At 43.8% G+C, this 21,148-nt stretch overlaps 1 protein-coding gene across 20 annotated transcripts in view; it reads left to right on the top strand.

The window, feature by feature from the left end:
* mbnl1 (muscleblind-like splicing regulator 1) overlaps positions 1 to 21,148 on the top strand; it is a 55,648-nt gene that overhangs the window by 26,245 nt on the left and 8,255 nt on the right. For 14 of the 20 annotated variants that reach the window (XR_002196307.2, XM_010894575.4, XM_010894571.2 and 11 more), the window contains 5 exons: positions 15,982 to 16,152; positions 17,117 to 17,167; positions 17,398 to 17,610; positions 18,889 to 19,128; positions 20,164 to 20,217. Coding sequence is in view for 19 of the 20 variants with exons in the window: in XM_010894575.4 (XP_010892877.1) it covers positions 15,982 to 16,152; positions 17,117 to 17,167; positions 17,398 to 17,610; positions 18,889 to 19,128; positions 20,164 to 20,217 (729 nt within the window). In the remaining variant the exon portion in view is untranslated. The remainder of the gene's footprint in view (positions 1 to 15,981; positions 16,153 to 17,116; positions 17,168 to 17,397; positions 17,611 to 18,888; positions 19,129 to 20,163; positions 20,218 to 21,148) is intronic. The other 6 variants (XM_010894583.3, XM_010894581.4, XM_010894584.4 and 3 more) reach the window with 3 other exon arrangements.

Below are 21,148 nucleotides of genomic sequence, written 5' to 3'. Positions count from 1 at the left end.
ACAATTCACTTCAGAATCGGGACACTATTGCATAATGGTGACCCCTTTCTGCCGGCCCACTATGCAAATCACAATTACCTTTAATTGCCAACAAAATGAACACATTTTCTGAAATGTGTCATAAGGGAGAGGATACACAACATTTCTGTTAAGTTGACTTTCAATTATAGTAGGGCTGTCAAAGTTAATGCGTTAATACGTGTGATTAATTAAAAATAAAAAGATCTTAATGCCTATAATAGATAATTAGCTAATCAAGCTACTCAAATAGCATCTTGCTTGCCCCAAGCAAATGTTAACGTGATATAACTACAGTAGTCTGTCCACTTTTGTGTTGCAAAAACAGAATGGGTCCAAACACAACCATCAATAAAACTTTCTTAAAACATCTTAATAGTATTAAGATGATGGCATGATACCATGCTAGTTATCTAAAACAGTTTTTATGTTTTTTCGAGATGTGTATCCATCAGCTGTATTTGTTTTCTGCCAGACTAGTTAACTTGAGGAAGTATAGGGAAGATGTCTCCATTCTAGCCTCGAACATCATGTTGCCTTTCATGCTGTGCACGTCAAAGAGACGTACCAGAAAGCCACTGGAATCTATATATGCCAAATAATTACAGAAATCTGTTCTAGACTGTAATGTACATTGAATTTCGGATAGCTCAATTGCTATAAAAACTATGTTTGAATATTATTCATGCGGAGGAGAGAGTGCAATCATGTGTGTATGTTTAAACTTAAAGAACATTGCTTAGAGGAAGTTGGCCTACCTTAATGTTGGAAGCAATGAAGCACAATATGTCATTAACATAATGTACTTTTAATTTAAACAGAATATTTAAATTAAAAGTAGTTAGTTCAATTAGATCTAAATGTAAGCACATTCTAAAATTGCAATTAAGTGCATCCACTACTCCATTAATTGCAATTAATTATTTCAATCATTTGACAGCACTAAATTATAATGTTGATTTGCAGTTGACATACACACGTTTACTGTAGTATAGTGTTCTCCTTAAACATTGACTAATTTAAGCATTTTGTATTATATTTGGTCCCTTTACAGTTTGGATTTGAACTTGGATAAGAGCTACTGAGTTTAAATGATAGATTCTCAGCTTTTATGTGAGACTCCTTATTTCAGGGCAACAGGGTGAAAGTTGGCTTAATAGATTTTTCTGCTTAGTCAGGTGAGTTCTGTCACAATTTCTACAGATCTAAGAGAGCTGTCAAAGTCTAGTTTTAATCATAGGTGTTGTATTTACCCTTGGAGTATCAGGGTCTGTCAAAATAACTAAAACCTTTACAGAAAAGAAAAGTTTAGAGCATCATTGAAAAAAAAACACATCACCGGTGACCTCAGCTTTCAGAAATAGCCTGCTAGGCTGAGAAAGACCTCTACACTGGATGACCGAAGAACCCTCAGAAAACAGGTCAGAAACCTTCTGGGCTGTTTAGCAGTATGGGCAGACATTCTGACACACGGCCTTGTGTTTGAAATGCAGGCAATTTATATTTTTTAACCATTTGATCAGTTTCACTGTTAATGAAAACAGTGGAGGAAGAAGAAAAGAAAGGATGAGAGGGTGCGAGAGGAAAAGAAAGTGATGGGTGATTACATACTGGCTGCAAAACCAGAGACATGCTCACTAACCTCTTATCCTACATTCACTCATTGTGTCCTACATACAGTCATTGTGATCCCGTTCAACACGAATTAGGACAGGAATGGCCTGAAGGGTTACCTAATCTCATTTAGCAAATATAGTACATTACGATATGTACATTACAACACACACGCACACTTTTCCCCATGAGAGAGGAAATCTTCTTCTTCGGGGTGTATAATTAGCCTGAGTCTCAAATGATCACCACTGCAAAGCAGGGCAGGTCACACCCAAATCCTGTCATTTTCCTCTCAGCCACATAATGTAGATAGCTACTCACCGCTACGCTAACCATCTCTGTCCTCTACTCTGTTCCCAGGGATATTGTCTGCCTCCCAAATGGCACTTCATCCTTGACTGTATGTGTTAACTTGTATACAGTGGGTATAAAAAGTCATCACACCCCTGTTAAAATGCCAGGTTTTTGTGATGTAAAAGAATGAGACAAAGATCAATCATGTCAGGACATTTTCCACTCTTAATGTGACATATAATGTGAACAATTCAGTTGAAAAACAAACTCAAATCTTCGAGGGGGAAAAATGAAAACCTTACAATAACCTTGTTGCATAAGTGTGCACACCCTCTTGTAACTGTGGATGTGGCGGTATACAGAATTTACCAATCACATTCAAACTCATGTTAAATAGAAGTCATTACACATTTGCCATCATTTAAAGTGCTTCTGATTAATCACAAATAAAGTTCAGCTGTTCTAGTAGGATTTTCCTGACATTTTCTTAGTTGCATCTCAGAGCAAAAGCCATGGTCCGCAGAGAGCTTCCAAAGCATCAGAGGTATCTCACTGTTCAAAGATATCAGTCAGGAGAAGAGTACAAAATAATTTCTAAAGCATTAGATATACCATGGAACACAGTGAAGACAATCATCATCAAGTGGAGAAAATATGGCACAACAGAGACATTAACAAAAACTGGACGTCCCTCCAAAATTGATGGTCAGGGAGGATTCCAAGAAGCCTACAGCAACATCAAAGGAACTGCAGGAATTTCTGGCAAGTACTGGCTGTGTGCTACATGTGACAACAACCTCCCGTATTCTTCATATGAATGGGCTATGGGGTAGGGTGGCAAGACGGAAGCCTTTTCTTACAGAGAAAAACATCCAAGCCTGGCTGAAGTTTGCAAAAACAAACATCAAGTCTCCCAAAAGCACGTGGGAAAATGTGTTATGGTCTGATGAAACCAAGGTGGAACTTTTTGGCCATAATTCTAAAAGGTATGTTTGGCGCAAAAACAACACTGCACATCACCCAAAGAACACTATACCCACAGTGAAGCACAGTGGTGGCAGCATCATGCTTTGGGGCTGTTTTATTTCAGCTGGAACCTGGGCCTTACTCAGGGTGGAGGGAATTATGAACAGTTCCAAATACCAGGGAATTTTGTTACAAAACCTTCAGGCATCTGTTAGAAAGCTGAAGATGAAGAGGAAGTTTACCTTTCAGCATGAAAATGATCCAAAGCACACATTCAAATCCACAAAAGCATGGCTTCACCAGAAGAAGATTAATGTTTTGGAATGGCTCAGACCTGAATCCAATTGAACCTCTGTGGGGTGATCTGAAGAGGGCTGGGCACAGGAGATGTCCTCACAATCTGACGGATTTTGAGCACTTTAGCTAAGAAGAGTGGGCAAATATTGCCATAACAAGATGTGCCATGCTGATTGACTCAAAAAAGACTGAGTGCTGTAATAAAATCAAAAGGTGCATCAACAAAGTATTTGTTTAAGGATGTGCACACTTATGCAGCCAGGTTATTGTGATTTATTTATTTATTTTCTCAAAGATTTCAGTTTGTTTTTCAATTGAATTGTTCACGTTATAGGTCACGTACTACTTTAGAGCAGAGACCTGCGGGCCACTGGTTATAAGTAGTTCACACTAAAGGGAATAGAGTGCCATTTGGGACACATCCCAGTGATCTACAGTGGTCTCTGTGCTCTGCATGCTAGAGGAGTCCCCATTTGTCTTTAAATAGCTGAAATTTGCTACTGTGATTCTCCATTGGCAGACGGTCAGAAGTAGTGGCACATGTGTATATCAAAGGCATAACACTTTTTTGGTTGCAACATGATTCCTTAAGTGTTATTTCATAGATTAAATGTATATTATTCTACGAAGTGGAAGATGGCAATTAAGTTGTGTTTACTGTGAAGTTAAGGCTAAATTACTCAATGCTATTTTTGGGGGGGGTCCACAGATCCCACCCATCAGACACTTCTAAGAAGCACATCTTAGCAAGCCGTTCTGCAGAGCCCCTGGGACTCTAGCTACTTTTGTTTGAATTGCACCTTTATTATATTATATATATATAGCAATTACAAGCTAACTATCCAGGTAAGGTATTATTACCTATCGTTGTATGAACCGTCAAGAGTATTTCTTTAGTTATACTATTTTCCACTTTGTAGAGTAATAGACATTTAAACTATGAAATAACACTTAAGAAATCATGTTGCAACCAAAAAAGTGTTTTAGCTTAGGGGTTAGTTTTATACAACTTTGTGCATTAACTTAACCCCTTTGCCAAAAATAGTCCCAAGGTCAGATTTTCAATATTTTAATATGTCTGAGGGGATTTTTAGTCCCCACCAGGTTAGTAAAACACACATACAGTGGGGAGAACAAGTATTTGATACACTGCCAGTTTTGCAGGTTTTCCCACTTACAAAGCATGTGGAAGTATGTTACTTTTATCATAGGTACTCTTCAACTGTGAGTGACGGAATCTAAAACAAAAATCTAGAAAATCACATTGTATGATTTTTAAGTAATGAATTTGAACTTTATTGAATGACATAAGTATTTGATAGCAGAACTTAATATTTGGTACAGAAACCTTTGTTTGCAATTACAGAGATCATACGTTTCCTGTAGTTCTTGACCAGGTTTGCACACACTGCAGCAGGGATTTTGGCCCACTCCTCCATACAGACCTTCTCCAGATCCTTCAGGTTTCGGGCAGTCGCTGGGCAACTTTCAGCTCCCTCCAAAGATCTTCTATTGGGTTCAGGACTGGAGACTGGCTAGGCAACTCCAGGACCTTGAGATGCTTTTTACACTCCTTAGTTGCCCTGGCTGTGTGTTCGGGTTGTTGTCATGCTGGAAGACCCAGCCATGACCCATCTTCAATTCTCTTACTGAGGGAAGGAGGTTGTTGGCCAAGATCTCAGGATACATGGCCCCATCCATCCTCCCCTCAATACGGTGCAGTTGTCCTGTCCCCTTTGCAGAAAAGCATCCCCAAAGAATGATGTTTCCACCTCCATGCTTCGTGGTTAGGATGGTGTTCTTGGGGTTGTACTTATCCTTCTTCCTCCAAACATGGCAAGTGGAGTTTAGACCAAAAAGCTCTATTTTTGTCTCATCAGACCACATGACCTTCTCCCAATCCTCCTCTGGATCATCCAGATGGTCACTGGCAAACTTCAGACGGGCCTGGACATGCGCTGGCTTGAGCAGGGGGACCTTGCGTGCGCTGCAGGATTTTAATCCATGACGGTGTAGTGTGTTACTAATGGTTTCTTTGAGACTGTGGTCCCAGCTCTCTTCAGGTCATTGACCAGGTCCTGCCGTGTAGTTCTGAGCTGATCCCTCACCTTCCTCATGATCATTGATGTCCCACGAGGTGAGATCTTGCATGGAGCCCCAGACCGAGGGAGATTGACCGTCATCTTAAACTTCTTGCATTTTCTAATAATTGCGCCAACAGTTGTTGCCTTCTCACCAAGCTGCTTGCCTATTGTCTGTAGCCCATCCCAGCCTTGTGCAGGTTTACAATTTTATCCCTGATGTCCTTACACAGCTCTCTGGTCTTGGCCATTGTGGAGAGGTTGGAGTCTGTTTGATTGAGTGTGTGGACAGGTGTCTTTTATACAGGTAACGAGTTCAAACAGGTGCAGTTAATACAGGTAATGAGTGGAGAACAGGAGGGCTTCTTAAAGAAAAACTAACAGGTCTGTGGGAGTCAGAATTCTTAGGTGATCAAACACTTATGTCATGCAATAAAATGCAAATTACTGATTTAAAAAATCATACAATGTGATTTTCTGGATTTTTGTTTTAGATTCCGTCTCTCACAGTTAGTGTACCTATGATAATAATTACAGACCTCTACATGCTTTATAAGTAGGAAAACCTGCAAAATCGGCAGTGTATCAAATACTTGTTCTCCCCACTGTATACACAGTGCAGGTCATATCTAACTATGTGGCCTTGTACAGAGTACAAGCTGAAAGAAAATGTACTGTTGCAGCTCATTGGCTGTTTGGTTGGTAAGTGAAGAGGAGATAACTACAGTATGTCATTGTTGTGTAAATATTTACCTATCCACTGACAGGATGGACATTTGTTTAACTTGCTTGGGACTCAATCGTCAGTGGTAGTATTACAGGGGGCTTGGAACCAAACTACTTGCAGTAGTACATTAAGGGCTTGGGACCCAACCTCCTGGAGTAGTACATTAGGGGCTTGGGACCCAACCTCCAGTAGTAATACAGGTGGGGCTTGGAACACAACCTTTTGCAGAAGAAGAATAGAATTTGTCTGCAGAAGAAGAATTTGGGACTCAGAAAATTTTCCCTCAAAACAAGTAGTCACAGATACATTTCAGAAGTCTTTTCAGATGTATTTATTATTATAAACTTAGCACCTAGAAAGATTTTGGCTGCCCTTCTGCTTATCATCATTTTCATATTCTGTTTGAAAATACAACACTGCTTCATTAATCATGAACATTTGTTTTACTACACTCGCATTTGAAATACAGGAAAGACAGGTTGAAAAGTGGGCCTAGGGTACATGTCTGGTGCTGTTGTAAGAAGTAGTAACTCATCCATTGCTAACCAAAATGTTACCTACAACTGGAATAATTACTAATTAACTAGCGAAGAATATAAAAAATTGTGCTGCACACGCAGCTCTTTCACCATTCCTACCTGCCAATTGACTCGTGGTTAGGAAAGGCTGTGCGTAGACTACATCCTGTAGAATACCTCTATGTCTTCTGGCTCTGCCTCTTAAAACAATCACAGATTCAATCTGGCGTTAGATTTGTTTTGGTTTGTTGCATTTTCAAGGGGCAAATGTGTGGAATCAGTCACATCAGGGAAAAACTGTGCTGTTGTATGTAGTGGAAATCAGGGGGAACACAATGAAGTCTTATGCATTTGTGCGGGCTGGCATTTCTTCTGTGCAACAGTCCTGACGCAGGCACGTGGCCTGTTAGAAGGAACATCGGACCCACCAACCACCCACTCATAATCCACAACTACCTGCAACAATGTGGAGACATACATGAAGACAGCATATAAATACAGACGTAAAGGCAGGCACTCGTTAAGACAGGCAGGCAAGCAGATCGACAGAGTAGACCTTTTGCTGGTCTGCAATCTGACACAGCTCTGTTTATGGAGTGTGTGTGTGCCTTTGTATGTGCCTGTGTGTGAGTAATTTTGTGTGTATGTGTGCGCATATTTTCGTGTGCTTGGTTTAGTGCTTCTGTTGGTTTGTGTTTCTTTGTGTGTGTGTGCCCTAATCTGAGCCAAGCTTACATTCCTGCTTAACTGAGAGTGGGTAAATAGCTCTCTCTCTCTTTCATTACTTTCTTCTCATTTCTGACCTATTTTGGACTGCATTCTTGGGTCTAAGGTTTGAGATAAGTTACAAAAATAAATAATTAAACAACAATTTTACCGTCAAGGAAGCTTGGCCAAGTGTGAGTCTTTAAAATGTTTTGAGTGAGTGTCAAAATCATCACCCAATGTCTATAGACAAACATCTAACATTGCAGTCTAAATTTAGTGATCTATCTTCCTCTCTCTCTTCCTCTGCTCTGCCTCTGCTCTCTCTTAATCTATCTCTGAAAGTATCTCTCTCAATCTAGCTCTTTCTCAATCGGTGTCTCTCCATAAATCACTCTGTACATTATTTCTCACTGCTCTTTCTATATCTATCTGTATAGAATCTCTTGATATCTTACAAAATGTTGCTATTTTTTCGGTGTTGAGTTTACTTTCTTGGGTGGAACTATCCATCGGCAAACACAAACATACACTCATATCGGTGGATTCACCGGTTAAGACATGTGGAGTAAATATTAACATAGTTGCTAGTCGACAGTGTTTCGTCTGAAAGGAAAACAGCGCAAGACTGCCACTGACAAGCTTCCCCTCTCATTCTCCCTGCTTCTTTAACACTGTCCATACGCAGCTGCTATAGAGCTGGGGGCTAACCTGCCTCATGGCTCTCAATGTTCCTTTCAGTATAATCTACCACATGTTTATACTGAAATCAGACTATACAGGAGCTCTAGGGTCTGTATGTCAATTCTGAAATAAGACTATAAAGTTGCTGTAGGTTCTTGTCTATCTATACCGAAATCAGACTATACAGGAGCTCTAGGGTCTGTATTTCTACAATATACTGAAATCATACTTTACAGTAGATCTAGTGTCTGTGAACTGTATCTGTACTGAAATCTGTCTATGGTTCCATTTCTTGGAGAATGAGTGTATGATCTATTTATGTGTCTGTTTGTATGGACAACTGTGAGATCATGTTTTTGTGATTCTGCCATTCTACTCATCATGCAATGGCTGAAGGTTACTTTGTGCTATCCACTATAAGATTAAAACACCAATGAAACCTAAACTGATTATTGCAGTGTTAGCTTGGAGACCAGACATAAGACATTTCATGAGCAGCAGATTCCCCACAGTAGCCCATCCTGGTTGATATAATGATTCAAACCGTGTCCTAGTCTTCAGTAGCTGAGAGAATGGATGAGAGGAATCACATTATGGTGTATTTGTCTACTACTCTTGTCTGCTCTCTCCCCCCTCTCGCCCAGCCTCCTACCACCTTCCTGTATCCCCCTGTCCTAGCCTTCCCCTCTCTCCACCCTCTTCTACACTTACCTAGCCTCTCCCCCACCCTCACCCCCTCACCTTCACTCTCTTCCTATCTGCTCTTTTTCCCCCTTGCCATCTCTCCTGCCCTCGCTCTCTCTCCACACTCCCACTCTCTCACCCCTTTCCTACCCTCCCTCCCTCACCTTCCACCTTCCCATCTCCTCTTCCCCCAACCCCCCCCCCCCCCGCCCCTCTCCCCCTCCCTTTAAACTAGACATGCAACTGTGTTTCACAACAACGTGACTATGGCCTCTTTAGAACCTCCTTGTGTCTTTATCTCCCAGTAACACACAGGGTGTTGTGGTGTTGCTGGTCCGTGATTAGATCAGAGAGTGTTTGTGAGTTTGTGATGGGAACAAGAGGATGTCTTTATTCTCAGTGTCAGCCGTCCATGTCCCTTCTCTAAACAGACCCCTTTTATATCTCCACCCATACAGTGATTGGCACACACATACACAAACATGTACAAGCATGTCCGCACACACACACACCCACACACACAAACCGCTCTACCCCACCTCCCCTTGTACTGAAACTCACACTACCAACAACAAATGTAGGGCCTGTGCAAAGATATTGCCCCTACACCACAACCACCCCCACACCACAACCACCCCCACACCACAACCACCCCCACACCACAACCACCCCCACACCACTAGTACCCACACACCACAACCACCCCCACACCACTAGTACCCACACACCACTACCACCCCCACACCACTACCACCCCCACACCACTAGTACCCACACACCACTACCACCCCCACACCACAACCACCCCCACACCACCCCCACACCACAACCACCCACACACCACTACCACCCCCACACCACTAGTACCCACACACCACAACCACCCCCACACCACTAGTACCCACACACCACAACCACCCCCACACCACAACCACCCCCACACCGCTACCACCCACACACCACTACCACCCCCACACCACTAGTACCCACACACCACAACCACCCCCACACCACTACCACCCCCACACATCTACCACCCCCACACCACTACCACCCCCACACCACTAACACCCCCACACCACTACCACCCCCACACCAACACAAATACAGCCAGCCATCAATCAGTCAGTCAGCAGGCCCATTACAGACCCATTAGACAAGTGAAGAAGGTCTTTGGGGCATTGATTTTCATTCAGCCCATCTCAACAACTTTTCAGGCTTTTGCTCCCTGTCAGGCTGGGGGGGGGGGGGGGGGCTGATGAGTGGGGCATGGCCAGGGAGGGGGTGGTGCCTGAGGAGTGGGGCGGGGCCGGGTGGGGCTGCTCCTTCTGTTGCCCTTGTCTGGACTTGTCAACCCTCTGGCATCTCTCTATCTGTCACCTAAAATGATTTTCCAGGAGGTTTTATTGGCACGGTAAACAGGCACTTAATAGCCGGTTTATTACAGTGGATACACCACACCAAAGTCAGTGGCCGGGGCAGGCAGACAGGTGTAGGGGCGTTATGTTATGGTCTCACCGAATGTTAGAATGGCCCCAACTGACTGTGAGTTGAGTATGGTTGCCGGTGCCCGGTGTTTCCGGTTCCAGGAACGGCTGGCCTCTTGGGCTTTTCACATGCCAGTGTCTATGGTTCACCATGCGTGCAAAACAGCCTGTTGACGAGAGTTTGAAGGGTAATGTCAAGAACCATTCTTGCTAACGAGCGAGCCGAAGGGCAGTAGTCTGCAGAGGGTGGGACACACATCTGGTCAGGCCTTGAGGGATGGGTTATTACACCAGACATCTACAACAAGCTCCTCTCTTATCAGCTAAACAGGGCGTGGCTCTAGTCACACCATCACACAAACACACCACCCAGCAAAAACAAGTATTATTAGGCGGTAATCTGATGTTGACACAGGATTATGGCCGTTTACTGTCAGACTTTGCCAGTTCATACGATTACAGCTCGAGATTAGATTACTGTAATTTGATATTATGGTAATAACACAGGTTTAACAGGACAACACTGCCAATTAGAGATTATCCCTTTAACTAGAATGTGCATAAACATTGTGCTGTTTTCTATTAGTATTCTTTGCATGTCTTAATGTCTTGTAGGTAGAGACAATGGGAAGAGATTGAGACTGAGCAACTGTATAATGTACACAAAGACCGCAAGACCTTTCTCTCAACTTTCCAGCTTTTGATGTTTGAAAGGCTGGTTGCTAAGAGACCATTCCCATGCTTGCATAATGTGAACCAGGTTTGTGGTAGTACAGTGTAGAGAGCTATCCGACTGGAGAGAATCCATACAGTAAACCCCACAGGAGAATGAAGGCACTGTGTTGTGAAGAAAGCCTATGTTTCTTTTGTTATGGACTATTGTATTTGGTTCATTCTAAATCATTGCTTTCCACAGTTATCCCTCGCCAGAGGGACACGTGCACAGTACTTTGCAAAAGTCTTAGGCACCTGTAAGTCATACTAAAGTCATTTATTTGGATAATAAATGTTTTTTGGGAACACTTACTACCCAAATAAATGGCATTAGTTCGACTTTCAGGTGCCTAAGACTTTTGCACAGACCTATATATGACCAGGTGTGACCTTTGCACGGCATCATATATGAGCAGGCGTAACTAGTAGAATAGAACACATCCCAAAGTAACTAGAATAATAGGTCCTGTCCAGAGTAACTAGAAGAATAGGTTCTGTTCCAGAGTAACTAGTAGAATACATTTCTGTCCATGAGTAGCTAGGACAGGTCCTGTCCAAGAGTAACTAGTAGAATAGAATCTGTCCCAGAGTAATTAGTAGAATAGAACCTGTCCAAGAGTAACTAGAAGAATAGAACCTGTTCTAGATGTTTCTCCATGTGACCACAGCTTGAAGGTGAACCGTACAGCATCTATGATTGATAACTAAATGCTCGGTAATACTCAGTCACATCCACACAGACAGAGGGGATTGTATGAGTCTAATAAAGAGCTTCAGTTTAGATGGATAACACTGGGATTGTTTGGTTTTGTGGAGTAATGAAGACGAGAGGCACAACCTTGATATCTTTCAGAGGAAGAGAATGGGGCCATGACAGCACATACACTCGGGAGATATGGTATGAAGTGGAGTGTCTGTGTGTTCATGTGTCTCAGGAGATGAGGTTTGTGCTACTGCGTACCTGACATTTGACCATGGCATTCCTGAGGGCCACCACTCTCTTTAAGTGAGAACAGCTCTTTCAGGAGGCCTGTCAGAGTTGTAAGTGAAATGAGGTGGAACTGGTGGAATGTGACTGTCACACACACAGACAAAGCTCCTTGACAGTTTTTTGAGACTACAGTATTTTTCATTTTTCTCTCTCTCTCAAATCACATCTCCAACATCCGGGAGGCACAGGGACACTGGGTCTCAGTGTTCCTGTGCCCTGCTGTCTGGCTGATTTGGGTCTCCCAAATAGTTGAACTCGGGTGAGGGGCGTTGCTCTTATCACACATTAACACTTTCTGGAACCTCCGTGCCACATGAGCTGTGGTTACTGGATTGGTTTGTGCTTGTATGTGGGTGTGTGTGTGTGTGTAGGGTAGTCTTCCCAAACATGTGTCAGAGCACCTGTGTGTGTGTGTGTGTGTGTGTGTGTATTTCCTTAGTGCAGCGTGTTGTTTTTGGAGAGGCAGTTACAGTCCGTTGTTTCCCAGTAGCTGTGTGCTTGTAGCCTTCTGTGGTGCAGTCAGCCATGAGAAGCTCTAATTATGTCTCTGTTCTATGTCCCTGAGACGTGTGGCAGATTAAAACTCCCCATCCATAGGCCAGGGCCCTCTGGGCTACAGGTTGTTTAATAAACACCTGGAAGACTAGCTGTGTTGAATAGAGGCAATATTCGCACTGATCAGTTCGGTCTGTCAGTCATGTCATTGACTGACTAATCTCATCAGTAACAGGGCTGGTTGCCTACTACAGATTTAAACACGTCTCGTCGGTAACAGAGCTGGTTGTGTTCCCCAGATTTAAACATGTCTCATCAGGGACAGGAATGGTTTCCCACCACAGCCAAGGACTGTCAGGCAGTGATGGAGCCTGGTTCTTGGCTTGTCTTCTCCTTCCTATGATCACACAATGCGTGAACATAGTCTTTAAGTGGTGCTGTCTGCTTTGATTCGACACCAGTGTGTGTTTGATTGTGTATGTGTGTGTATTTAGGAGGGTATGGTGGTTAGGGGACTCATTGATAGCTTCCCAGGTATCACGCTCCTCCCCACTCATCTGTCCTCCGTCCACCCACGCACACACATACTTCCACAGAGCTCTTTATCCTCACACACTCATGCCTTGACCGGATGTGATGCGGACCCTCCCAGCATTCCTTGCAGGCTGATTCATTGTTTGTTTAAATCGAACGTGTTGACAATGTATGGTGTGTCAGCACTTGCTGCTTCAGCCAATCACCAGCTCAGTTTAAAGGAGATATGGAGAAAGGAGAAAAACAGACGAATACTGGGAATCTTTTTCTGTAGAATAAACATTAAAAATGTTCAGCTACCAGAGCAGTAGACAGAACATTTTGATAACATTTCCTATTGGACCAAAACATTTTAACATTCTCATGTTTTATCATATGATTTGTTTGGATCTGAATAGTCACCTTTTGGCCTTCTGGTACTGCAGTGGAATAGGGCTATTATCAACCAGCAGAAGAAAGGGGGACCAAACTATATTTAGAAGACTATTGTTATGAAAACTAGTTTCTTCTCTTGTAATAACTGTGACACTGGTGATACCATAACCCACAGACCTAGTAATGGACCAATGCATATGGATTTTAAATATAGAAAATGTCATTGTAAAATTGGGATGAAATGCCTGTTATAATGCATTCCTTTTCCAAGTAACCTGTATGTATCTGTGAGTGATCAGGAAGAAAGCAGGGATATCAGGAATGCTGATGCTGTCATGGCTGGAACACTGGGCTGGTCTGTTGCTGTGGACACAGTGGCTCCGCAAGGCCCCTGATTTAATAACAGCAGGCAGCAGGAATACATCATGTGAGGGAGAACTGCTGACTGTCTGTCTATCGCCCTCTCTTTATCTCTTATTCCGTCTATCTCTTTATCACTCATTCTGTCTATCTCTCTATCAGATATCTCTCATTCTGTCTATCTCTCTCTTTATCAGATATCTCTCATTCTGTCTATCTCTCTCTTTATCAGATACCTCTCATTCTGTCCATCTCTCTCTTTATCAGATATTTCTTATTCTGTCCATCTCTCTCTTTATCAGATATCTGTCATTCAGTCCATCTCTCTTTGTCCCTCATTCTGTCTATCACTCTCTGTCAAATCTTCTGTCTATATCTCTCATTCTGTCCATCTCTCTCTTTATCTCATTCTCTCTCTCTCTCTCTCTGTCTATCCTACTGTCGCCCTCTCTCTTTATCTCAATCAGTTCTATCTCTTTCTCTCATTCTGTCTGAGTATCTCCATCTAGATCTGTCCATCTACCTGTCATTATGTTGGTTTGTCTCCTGCTCCTCGTACCTAATCCCCTCTCTGTCTTTACCCCTCCCTCTCTCTCTCTGACCGTCACTAAGGACATGTCATGCAGCAGGTTCTAGTATTTCACTGACGCAGGGTAAAGCAGCAGTACGTCTCACTTGGTCTCCTTCCTGGCTTACACAGGCTGACATTTCCTCTAGCAGATTTCCTCTATTCAAAATGGCAGGCAGCTTGAAGCCCCAGGTTGTGGAGTCTTATTTCTACATAACGGAAGGCCGGGCAATAAGGCGGTGACAGTGACGCCAGGTCTGATGGCCTTCCTCATGGGGGAGACTGACAGGTGTCGCACACGACCTCCCTCACTGACTGGCGACACTGTAAATCGAAAGTGGGACAGATGGGGTCAGGCTGTGAGGGCAATGCCACCTCTTAAGGCTCGTTAACTAAACCTGCCCCCTCCCCTTGTGCCTCTGCCCTCTCACCTCCCCGCCAGCCAGTCCCTAGCCAGTTATCTCAGACCAGCTTAGGCCACAGATTCAGAACTTACTTACTTTTCTTCGTAGACCTAGAAGCAGTTTTGTGATCAGTTTTGTGTCGGTCTATAAGTCTCTTTAGCTTTTAATCGTTTAGCTGATGCTATTACCCAGAGCAATTACAGCTAACTTCCTTGTTCAACAACATAACACAGATTTTTCACCTTGTTGGCCTTTCGGTTACCTGTAAGATGTTCTAACTGCCAATTTCTCTGTACCTCCTGCCTGCACGCACGCTTTACAACATATATTTAACCGTTACTCTCATTTAGGTTGAGTACATGCAGCGGTGGGGCTTAACAACAGAGTTTAAACCGGCCAGTCATTCAGACAAACAGTAGACTGCTGAGGCAGCCGGTCATGATTTAAAATGTGACCTGGTTGTTTTCATTTCTATCAAGTCAGATGTCGGCTTTGACTAACCCTCCCTCAGCTTGTGACACATTGTCCTGAGGCGTAATGTCTCCTCCAGTAGTAGTGACTGACACACGGTTTGTCGCTACGGGGACACATAAAGACTATGTCCTGCTTGTATGTGAGTTAGGAAACTTCTGAGGGTGTAGCTCCATGGACCCAGCTTCCTCGGCCGGTTGTCTCAGCTGTGCCCACAAATATCAGTAAATAAATGTCTGTCCGAAAGAACAGTGCTGTGTGTGACGCATTTCTGCCACCTGTTACATGAACATGACCCCTGTGTGTGTGTGTGTGTGTGTGTGTTTGTTTGTGTGTCTGCACATACGCGTGTGCGATAGCTTGTGTTGGACTACGTGCGTTTCTTTGTGAACAGTCCGGACCCGTACCTCCAGGATTTCTGACCTCACATTCCCCTGGGATGCTGTGTATATGTATTATATGAGTGGGCTGTGTTTCTGTCTCCAGTCAGACACACACACCCACAGATACACACACACACACACACCCACAGATACGATTTAGTGCCAGGCCGGGCCCAGACCTAGGGTGAACCAGGGCTTGGGTGTGCCGCTATAAACAGCTCCACACATACACTGTCATGCACACTGTGTGTGTGTGTGTGTGTGTGTGTGTGTGTGTGTTACAGGGCATGTCTGGGATGTTGACTGATAGCACAGGGGACCATAACAAAATACCAGGTCAGGCAGAACATGACCTCATGCTGCAGATTATACGCGTTGTATAAATGTGGAATTAAATGATATTGAGGATTTACGTCTGTCTGTCTGACTGTCTGTCTGTCTGAATGTCTGTCTGTCTTCTGGTATGCAAAAACAACTTAACCGCTGTTTTTGTGGTGCGTGTTTTTCTGTTAAAGGAAAGCCTGCCCTGTCTGGAGTCTGGATCAACTTTCACCTCATACTTTGACATAATGCCTCCCTCTCTCTCCCCCCGCCCCCCCCCCCCCTCTCAGGGCCGTTGTTCCAGGGAGAACTGTAAGTACCTGCACCCTCCTGGCCACCTTAAGACCCAGCTTGAGATCAATGGCAGGAACAACCTGATCCAGCAGAAGAACATGGCCATGCTGGCACAGCAGATGCAGCTGGCCAACGCTATGATGCCCGGTGCCCAGCTACAGCCCATGGTGAGACAGCACCCGCAGAGGAGTCACACACACGCGCGCGCACACACACGCTCGTGTGGATGACAGGCAGAATATACATATCTGCTCTATTTCAAAAGGCCTATTTGTATTCTGTCTGGAGTGCACAGCAACTGTCATTCGTCAAAGAAAAAACCTAAACCGAACTTATGAACGCAAAAGACTGCTCAGCTTGCCAGAGGTTTTGTATCGTAGATGGGAGGTTTGTGAACACAAGTTTGATATTTATGTCGGAGCATGCTTTTTCAGGTACTCTTTTACTGTTAGTCATTGCAAATTTTGCACAACCACCGAAGAAGAATGTTTTTGGTTGGTTCATGGTCACTTGTCTATCATCACAGCCAAACTACAAAGTGGTCAGTGTGGCCTTAACATGCATTCCTTTTTTATTGGTGATATTGGACACATTTTCATGCCATTTCTTTTACCCAAGTAGGTCGCTAGTATTTAACATATTTAAGCTTTCCGCATTCTCCCATACTGAACAGCATCCTCACTCAAGTGCTCTTGGCAGTTCACCCTAAGAAGTACAAAAGAATGAAAGTATGCATTACGAAACACATCCATGTACATCCAATTCATACGCACTAATGTACACACAAACACCCACCCACCCAGACACAAACACACAAACCCTAACCTTAATTTCAACCTAACAAACTTAACATAGCCCTAACACCTAACCCTATCCCTAAACCTAACCAATAATACCTAAACCCAAATGTAACCCTGTTATAATACCTTTTGGCCTAACCCTAATACTTAATGCAAAATGGCATTTCCAAAATCAGAAAAGGAAACATTTCCCCAATTTCAGAAAATTGCCCACACACACACACAAACACACACGCAGACCCTTACACATGAGCGGAACAGAACAGATGTGTACTTGAACAGAAGTGACCTGAAACCCCTTCTTCATTTTATTCAACCTTTACCAATCCAGGTTAGTCTCTATGACCTGGTCCAAGACAGCAACAGGTTCAGTTCATATCAAGTAATTATATGGCAATACTTAAAGACGGCTGTTTCTTAAATGACACACTATTCCCTACCTCGTGCCCTACGTCTGACCACACAGAGCCCGTGAGCAGCGCACTATATAGGGAATAGAGTATCAATTTAGATGTGCCGCATACAATACGTTTACCATTTCTCCTGTCGGGTATAACATGTCACCTGGTTGAGACCCGTCTCTATCTGCCTGCTCCCTCCTCCTTCCTGCAGCCGATGTTCTCCATGGCACCCGGCCTGGCTACTAATGCCAGCGCCGCGGCGGCCGCCTTCAACCCGTATCTGGGCCCGGTTTCACCCGGCTTGATGCAGGCCGAGATCATGCCCAGCCCGCAGGTCCTCATGGCGGGCCACCCCAACCACGGCCAGGTGCCCAACGCTGCCGCCGCAGCCGCGCAGAAACTCATGAGGACAGACAGACTGGAGGTAAAAGATGCAGACAGACAGACTGGAGGTAAAAGGTGCAGACAGACAGACTGGAGGTAAAAGATACAGACCGACAGACTGGAGGTAAAAGATGCAGACAGACAGACTGGAGGTAAAAGATACAGACCGACAGACTGGAGGTAAAAGATACAGACAGACAGACTGGAGGTAAAAGATACAGACCAACAGACTGGAGGTAAAAGATACAGACCGACAGACTGGAGGTAAAAGATACAGACAGACAGACTGGAGGTAAAAGATACAGACCAACAGACTGGAGGTAAAAGATACAGACCGACAGACTGGAGGTAAAAGATACAGACCGACAGACTGGAGGTAAAAGACACAGACCGACAGACTGAAGGTAAAAGATACAGACAGACAGACTGGAGGTAAAAGATACAGACCGACAGACTGAAGGTAAAAGATACAGACAGACAGACTGGAGGTAAAAGATACAGACAGACAGACTGGAGGTAAAAGATACAGACAGACAGACTGGAGGTAAAAGATACAGACCAACAGACTGGAGGTAAAAGATACAGACCAACAGACTGGAGGTAAAAGATACAGACCGACAGACTGGAGGTAAAAGACACAGACCGACAGACTGAAGGTAAAAGATACAGACAGACAGACTGGAGGTAAAAGATACAGACAGACAGACTGGAGGTAAAAGATACAGACAGACAGACTGGAGGTAAAAGATACAGACCAACAGACTGAAGGTAAAAGATACAGACAGTCAGACTGGGGACTGATGGATGGGCAGACAGAGTGAACAGGGATTGACAGACAGAGACAGACAGACAGATTGAGGTCTGACAGATTGACAGACAGACAGATTGAGGACTTAGGGACAGACAGACACACGCACATACTGATCCCACGCATACCACGGCCCAGCAGTAGCAGAGAATCCCAGTTCTGACCCAAGAACCCAACAAGCTGTTAACATGAAGCCAGTGCTGCCCTCTGCTGCCCTCTGCTGCCCTATAAATGCCATGGCCAACCCACTTATTCAGTGGTGTTTTCACTGATTAGAATAGTGTTACGTAGCCCTTAGGACAGCATGTTAAAGACTAACCATATGTGTATTGAATGATCTATATGCCTCAAACTCAACTGGACTTTCATTGCAACCCTCTAATCAGGGACTTATTTTTAGAAACCACACCCAGTGGGTGCAGTTAATGATGTGTTAGAACCAAAAACCAGCAGACTGTAGGGACTTGAATACCCCCGATCTGCATGTTCAGACCTCTCTTGTCTCACCAGGTGTGTCGTGAGTACCAGCGTGGCAACTGTTCCCGAGGGGAAAATGACTGCCGCTTCTCGCACCCCTCGGACAGCACCATGATCGACACCAATGACAACACAGTGACCGTGTGTATGGACTACATCAAGGGCCGCTGCTCCAGGGAGAAGTGCAAGTACTTCCACCCTCCAGCCCACCTGCAGGCCAAGATCAAGGCCGCACAGCACCAGGTGAACCAGGCCACTGCCGCCGCAGCCATGGTGAGTTGTCCGCCATCTTGGATCCTTTCGGAAACAGTTGGATAGTTAGTCGGTGTTAAAATGTACTGGAGGATGAAGCTGCTCCTAGACCCAGGCCTAAGGTCAGTTTGGGGGTGTGTTTGTGACTAGTAGTAAAGGAAACTGATCCTAGATCTGTGCCTACAGGTTCCTTCACTTTTCTAGTACCTGAGGCCCTTCTGACTGCTGGCGTTATCTGACAGAAACTTACATGTTTACCTGGACTGACTGAATATATCTGTAATCCTGTGTCTCGAATTGTGCTTCCCCCGCATAGGTTCCTCTTGACGTTCATTGTGACAGTGTTTTCAATGTGCTAATCTGACGGCAGGCAGACTAGTGTGATAGAATAACGGTCCTTCATCTCTATCTGAGCACTGTATCTGTCATGCTTTGTATAAAGAACCAAAAATAAACCTGGTTTTGAATTATTGCAATGTGACAATGACCAAGATGTGCACAGTAAAAAGAGTAAAGTGTATTAGTGTTTGATCATTTAATTACTATACTGGTCACACTTTAAAACCAATTATAGCTTCTGGGGCTTAATAAGTGCTTAATAAGCCCTTTGTAAGGCCAATATTGATGCTTCATAATCATTAAAGCAAATGTCAAACTTTATTAAGGTATTGTAACTGGGTCTTACATCTGGAGCCGTCCCATATATGGTATAGATATCATATAAGTCATATACTACCCTTCATAAAGTATGACATTTACATTATTTGTGAACCTTTTGTCGGCTTTATAAAGGCCTTATTAAGGCTTTAAAAGTTATAAGCTGTAGTGCAGTTATCCTCTCAGTTGTAGTCCTCTAGTCGTCCACACTGTGCATGTCCTGTTCCTGTTATCCCCTTGTATAGTGCATTCCAATGATTTGTTTTTTTATTTGTTTTTTTTCTCACCTACCCAAACTGCACTGCTGCCCCATGATGCACCTCTGCTTGCTGGTTTATGTTAATGCGCTTGAACCCCATTGGCCCATTGCCATCATGTGCTCGCTGCCTGCTAATTAAGACTCAGTCGGCTGTCAAATCACTGAAGCGACCCCTCGACGCAACCTTTGACCTGGTACTATGACCTTTCACCTTTTAGCTTGGCATGTGGCTTTGTTGTCGTAGTGCAATGTCTTAACCCAGATATAGCTACCTTAATTTGTTCATGTCTGTTATTGCAAAGTGTTTTCTTTCCTCCTGTTGCTAGTTAAATGTGTCGTTATTGCCCGTGATAAACTGATTGTGGCTTCCTTCCCATCTTGGACTGAATTGATCATCTCCACCCACATTGAAAACCTGCTTTCCAAACACACAGAAATTCCACATGGGAATCTGTAAAAGGGGCCACAGTCAATTCATCATTTATAGCCAATGGTAACATTAGAAGGTGAGGTTTAGGGACAGTGTAGCTTTTAACAGTCATTGTAGATAGGAGCATGGCTATGTACATTGTTAAATGTGTTGTAAATCCAGAAATATTGTATATGTATGCATGTATGTGTTCCTAGTGCATGTGTAATGGAATGGGACGGGATTAGAGTCATATAGTAGCCATCCCACCTGAGGTACAGTTAATAACTTGGCTCATAATCCAGTTGATCATGGAGCTAGCAGTGCAGCCCCCTCTGTCTCTACGCTTCCTGTCTCTTTCTCCTCTGATCTGTGGTATTGTTTTAATAGAGCAACGCTTGCTTTAGTTGCATTAATTCAGCCCTAGCTGTACTTATACGGTGTATCCTCCATGTTGAGCTTAGTAACTGGTTATATCATGGATATGAATGCTTTATAGAGTCACTGTGTAGCCCCAGTTAGCACCATGCTCTTGCTTGTGTAGTAACTGTGTAGACTGCTGCTTGCTTGCTGATGATTATGTGTTAAACACGGTTACACATTGTTGTTAATATTGTTGTGATGTTGTTCTTTTGCCCTCAAACTTAACAACAATTCTCTTTTTTGTTTTCTTTCCCGTTTTTTACCTCCAAAAACACCCTCTCTCTCACACACCT

Source organism: Esox lucius, chromosome 3 (genome assembly GCF_011004845.1).
Source record: "Esox lucius isolate fEsoLuc1 chromosome 3, fEsoLuc1.pri, whole genome shotgun sequence".
Lineage (NCBI taxonomy): Eukaryota > Metazoa > Chordata > Actinopteri > Esociformes > Esocidae > Esox > Esox lucius.
This window is presented reverse-complemented; position numbering and strand designations above follow the sequence as displayed.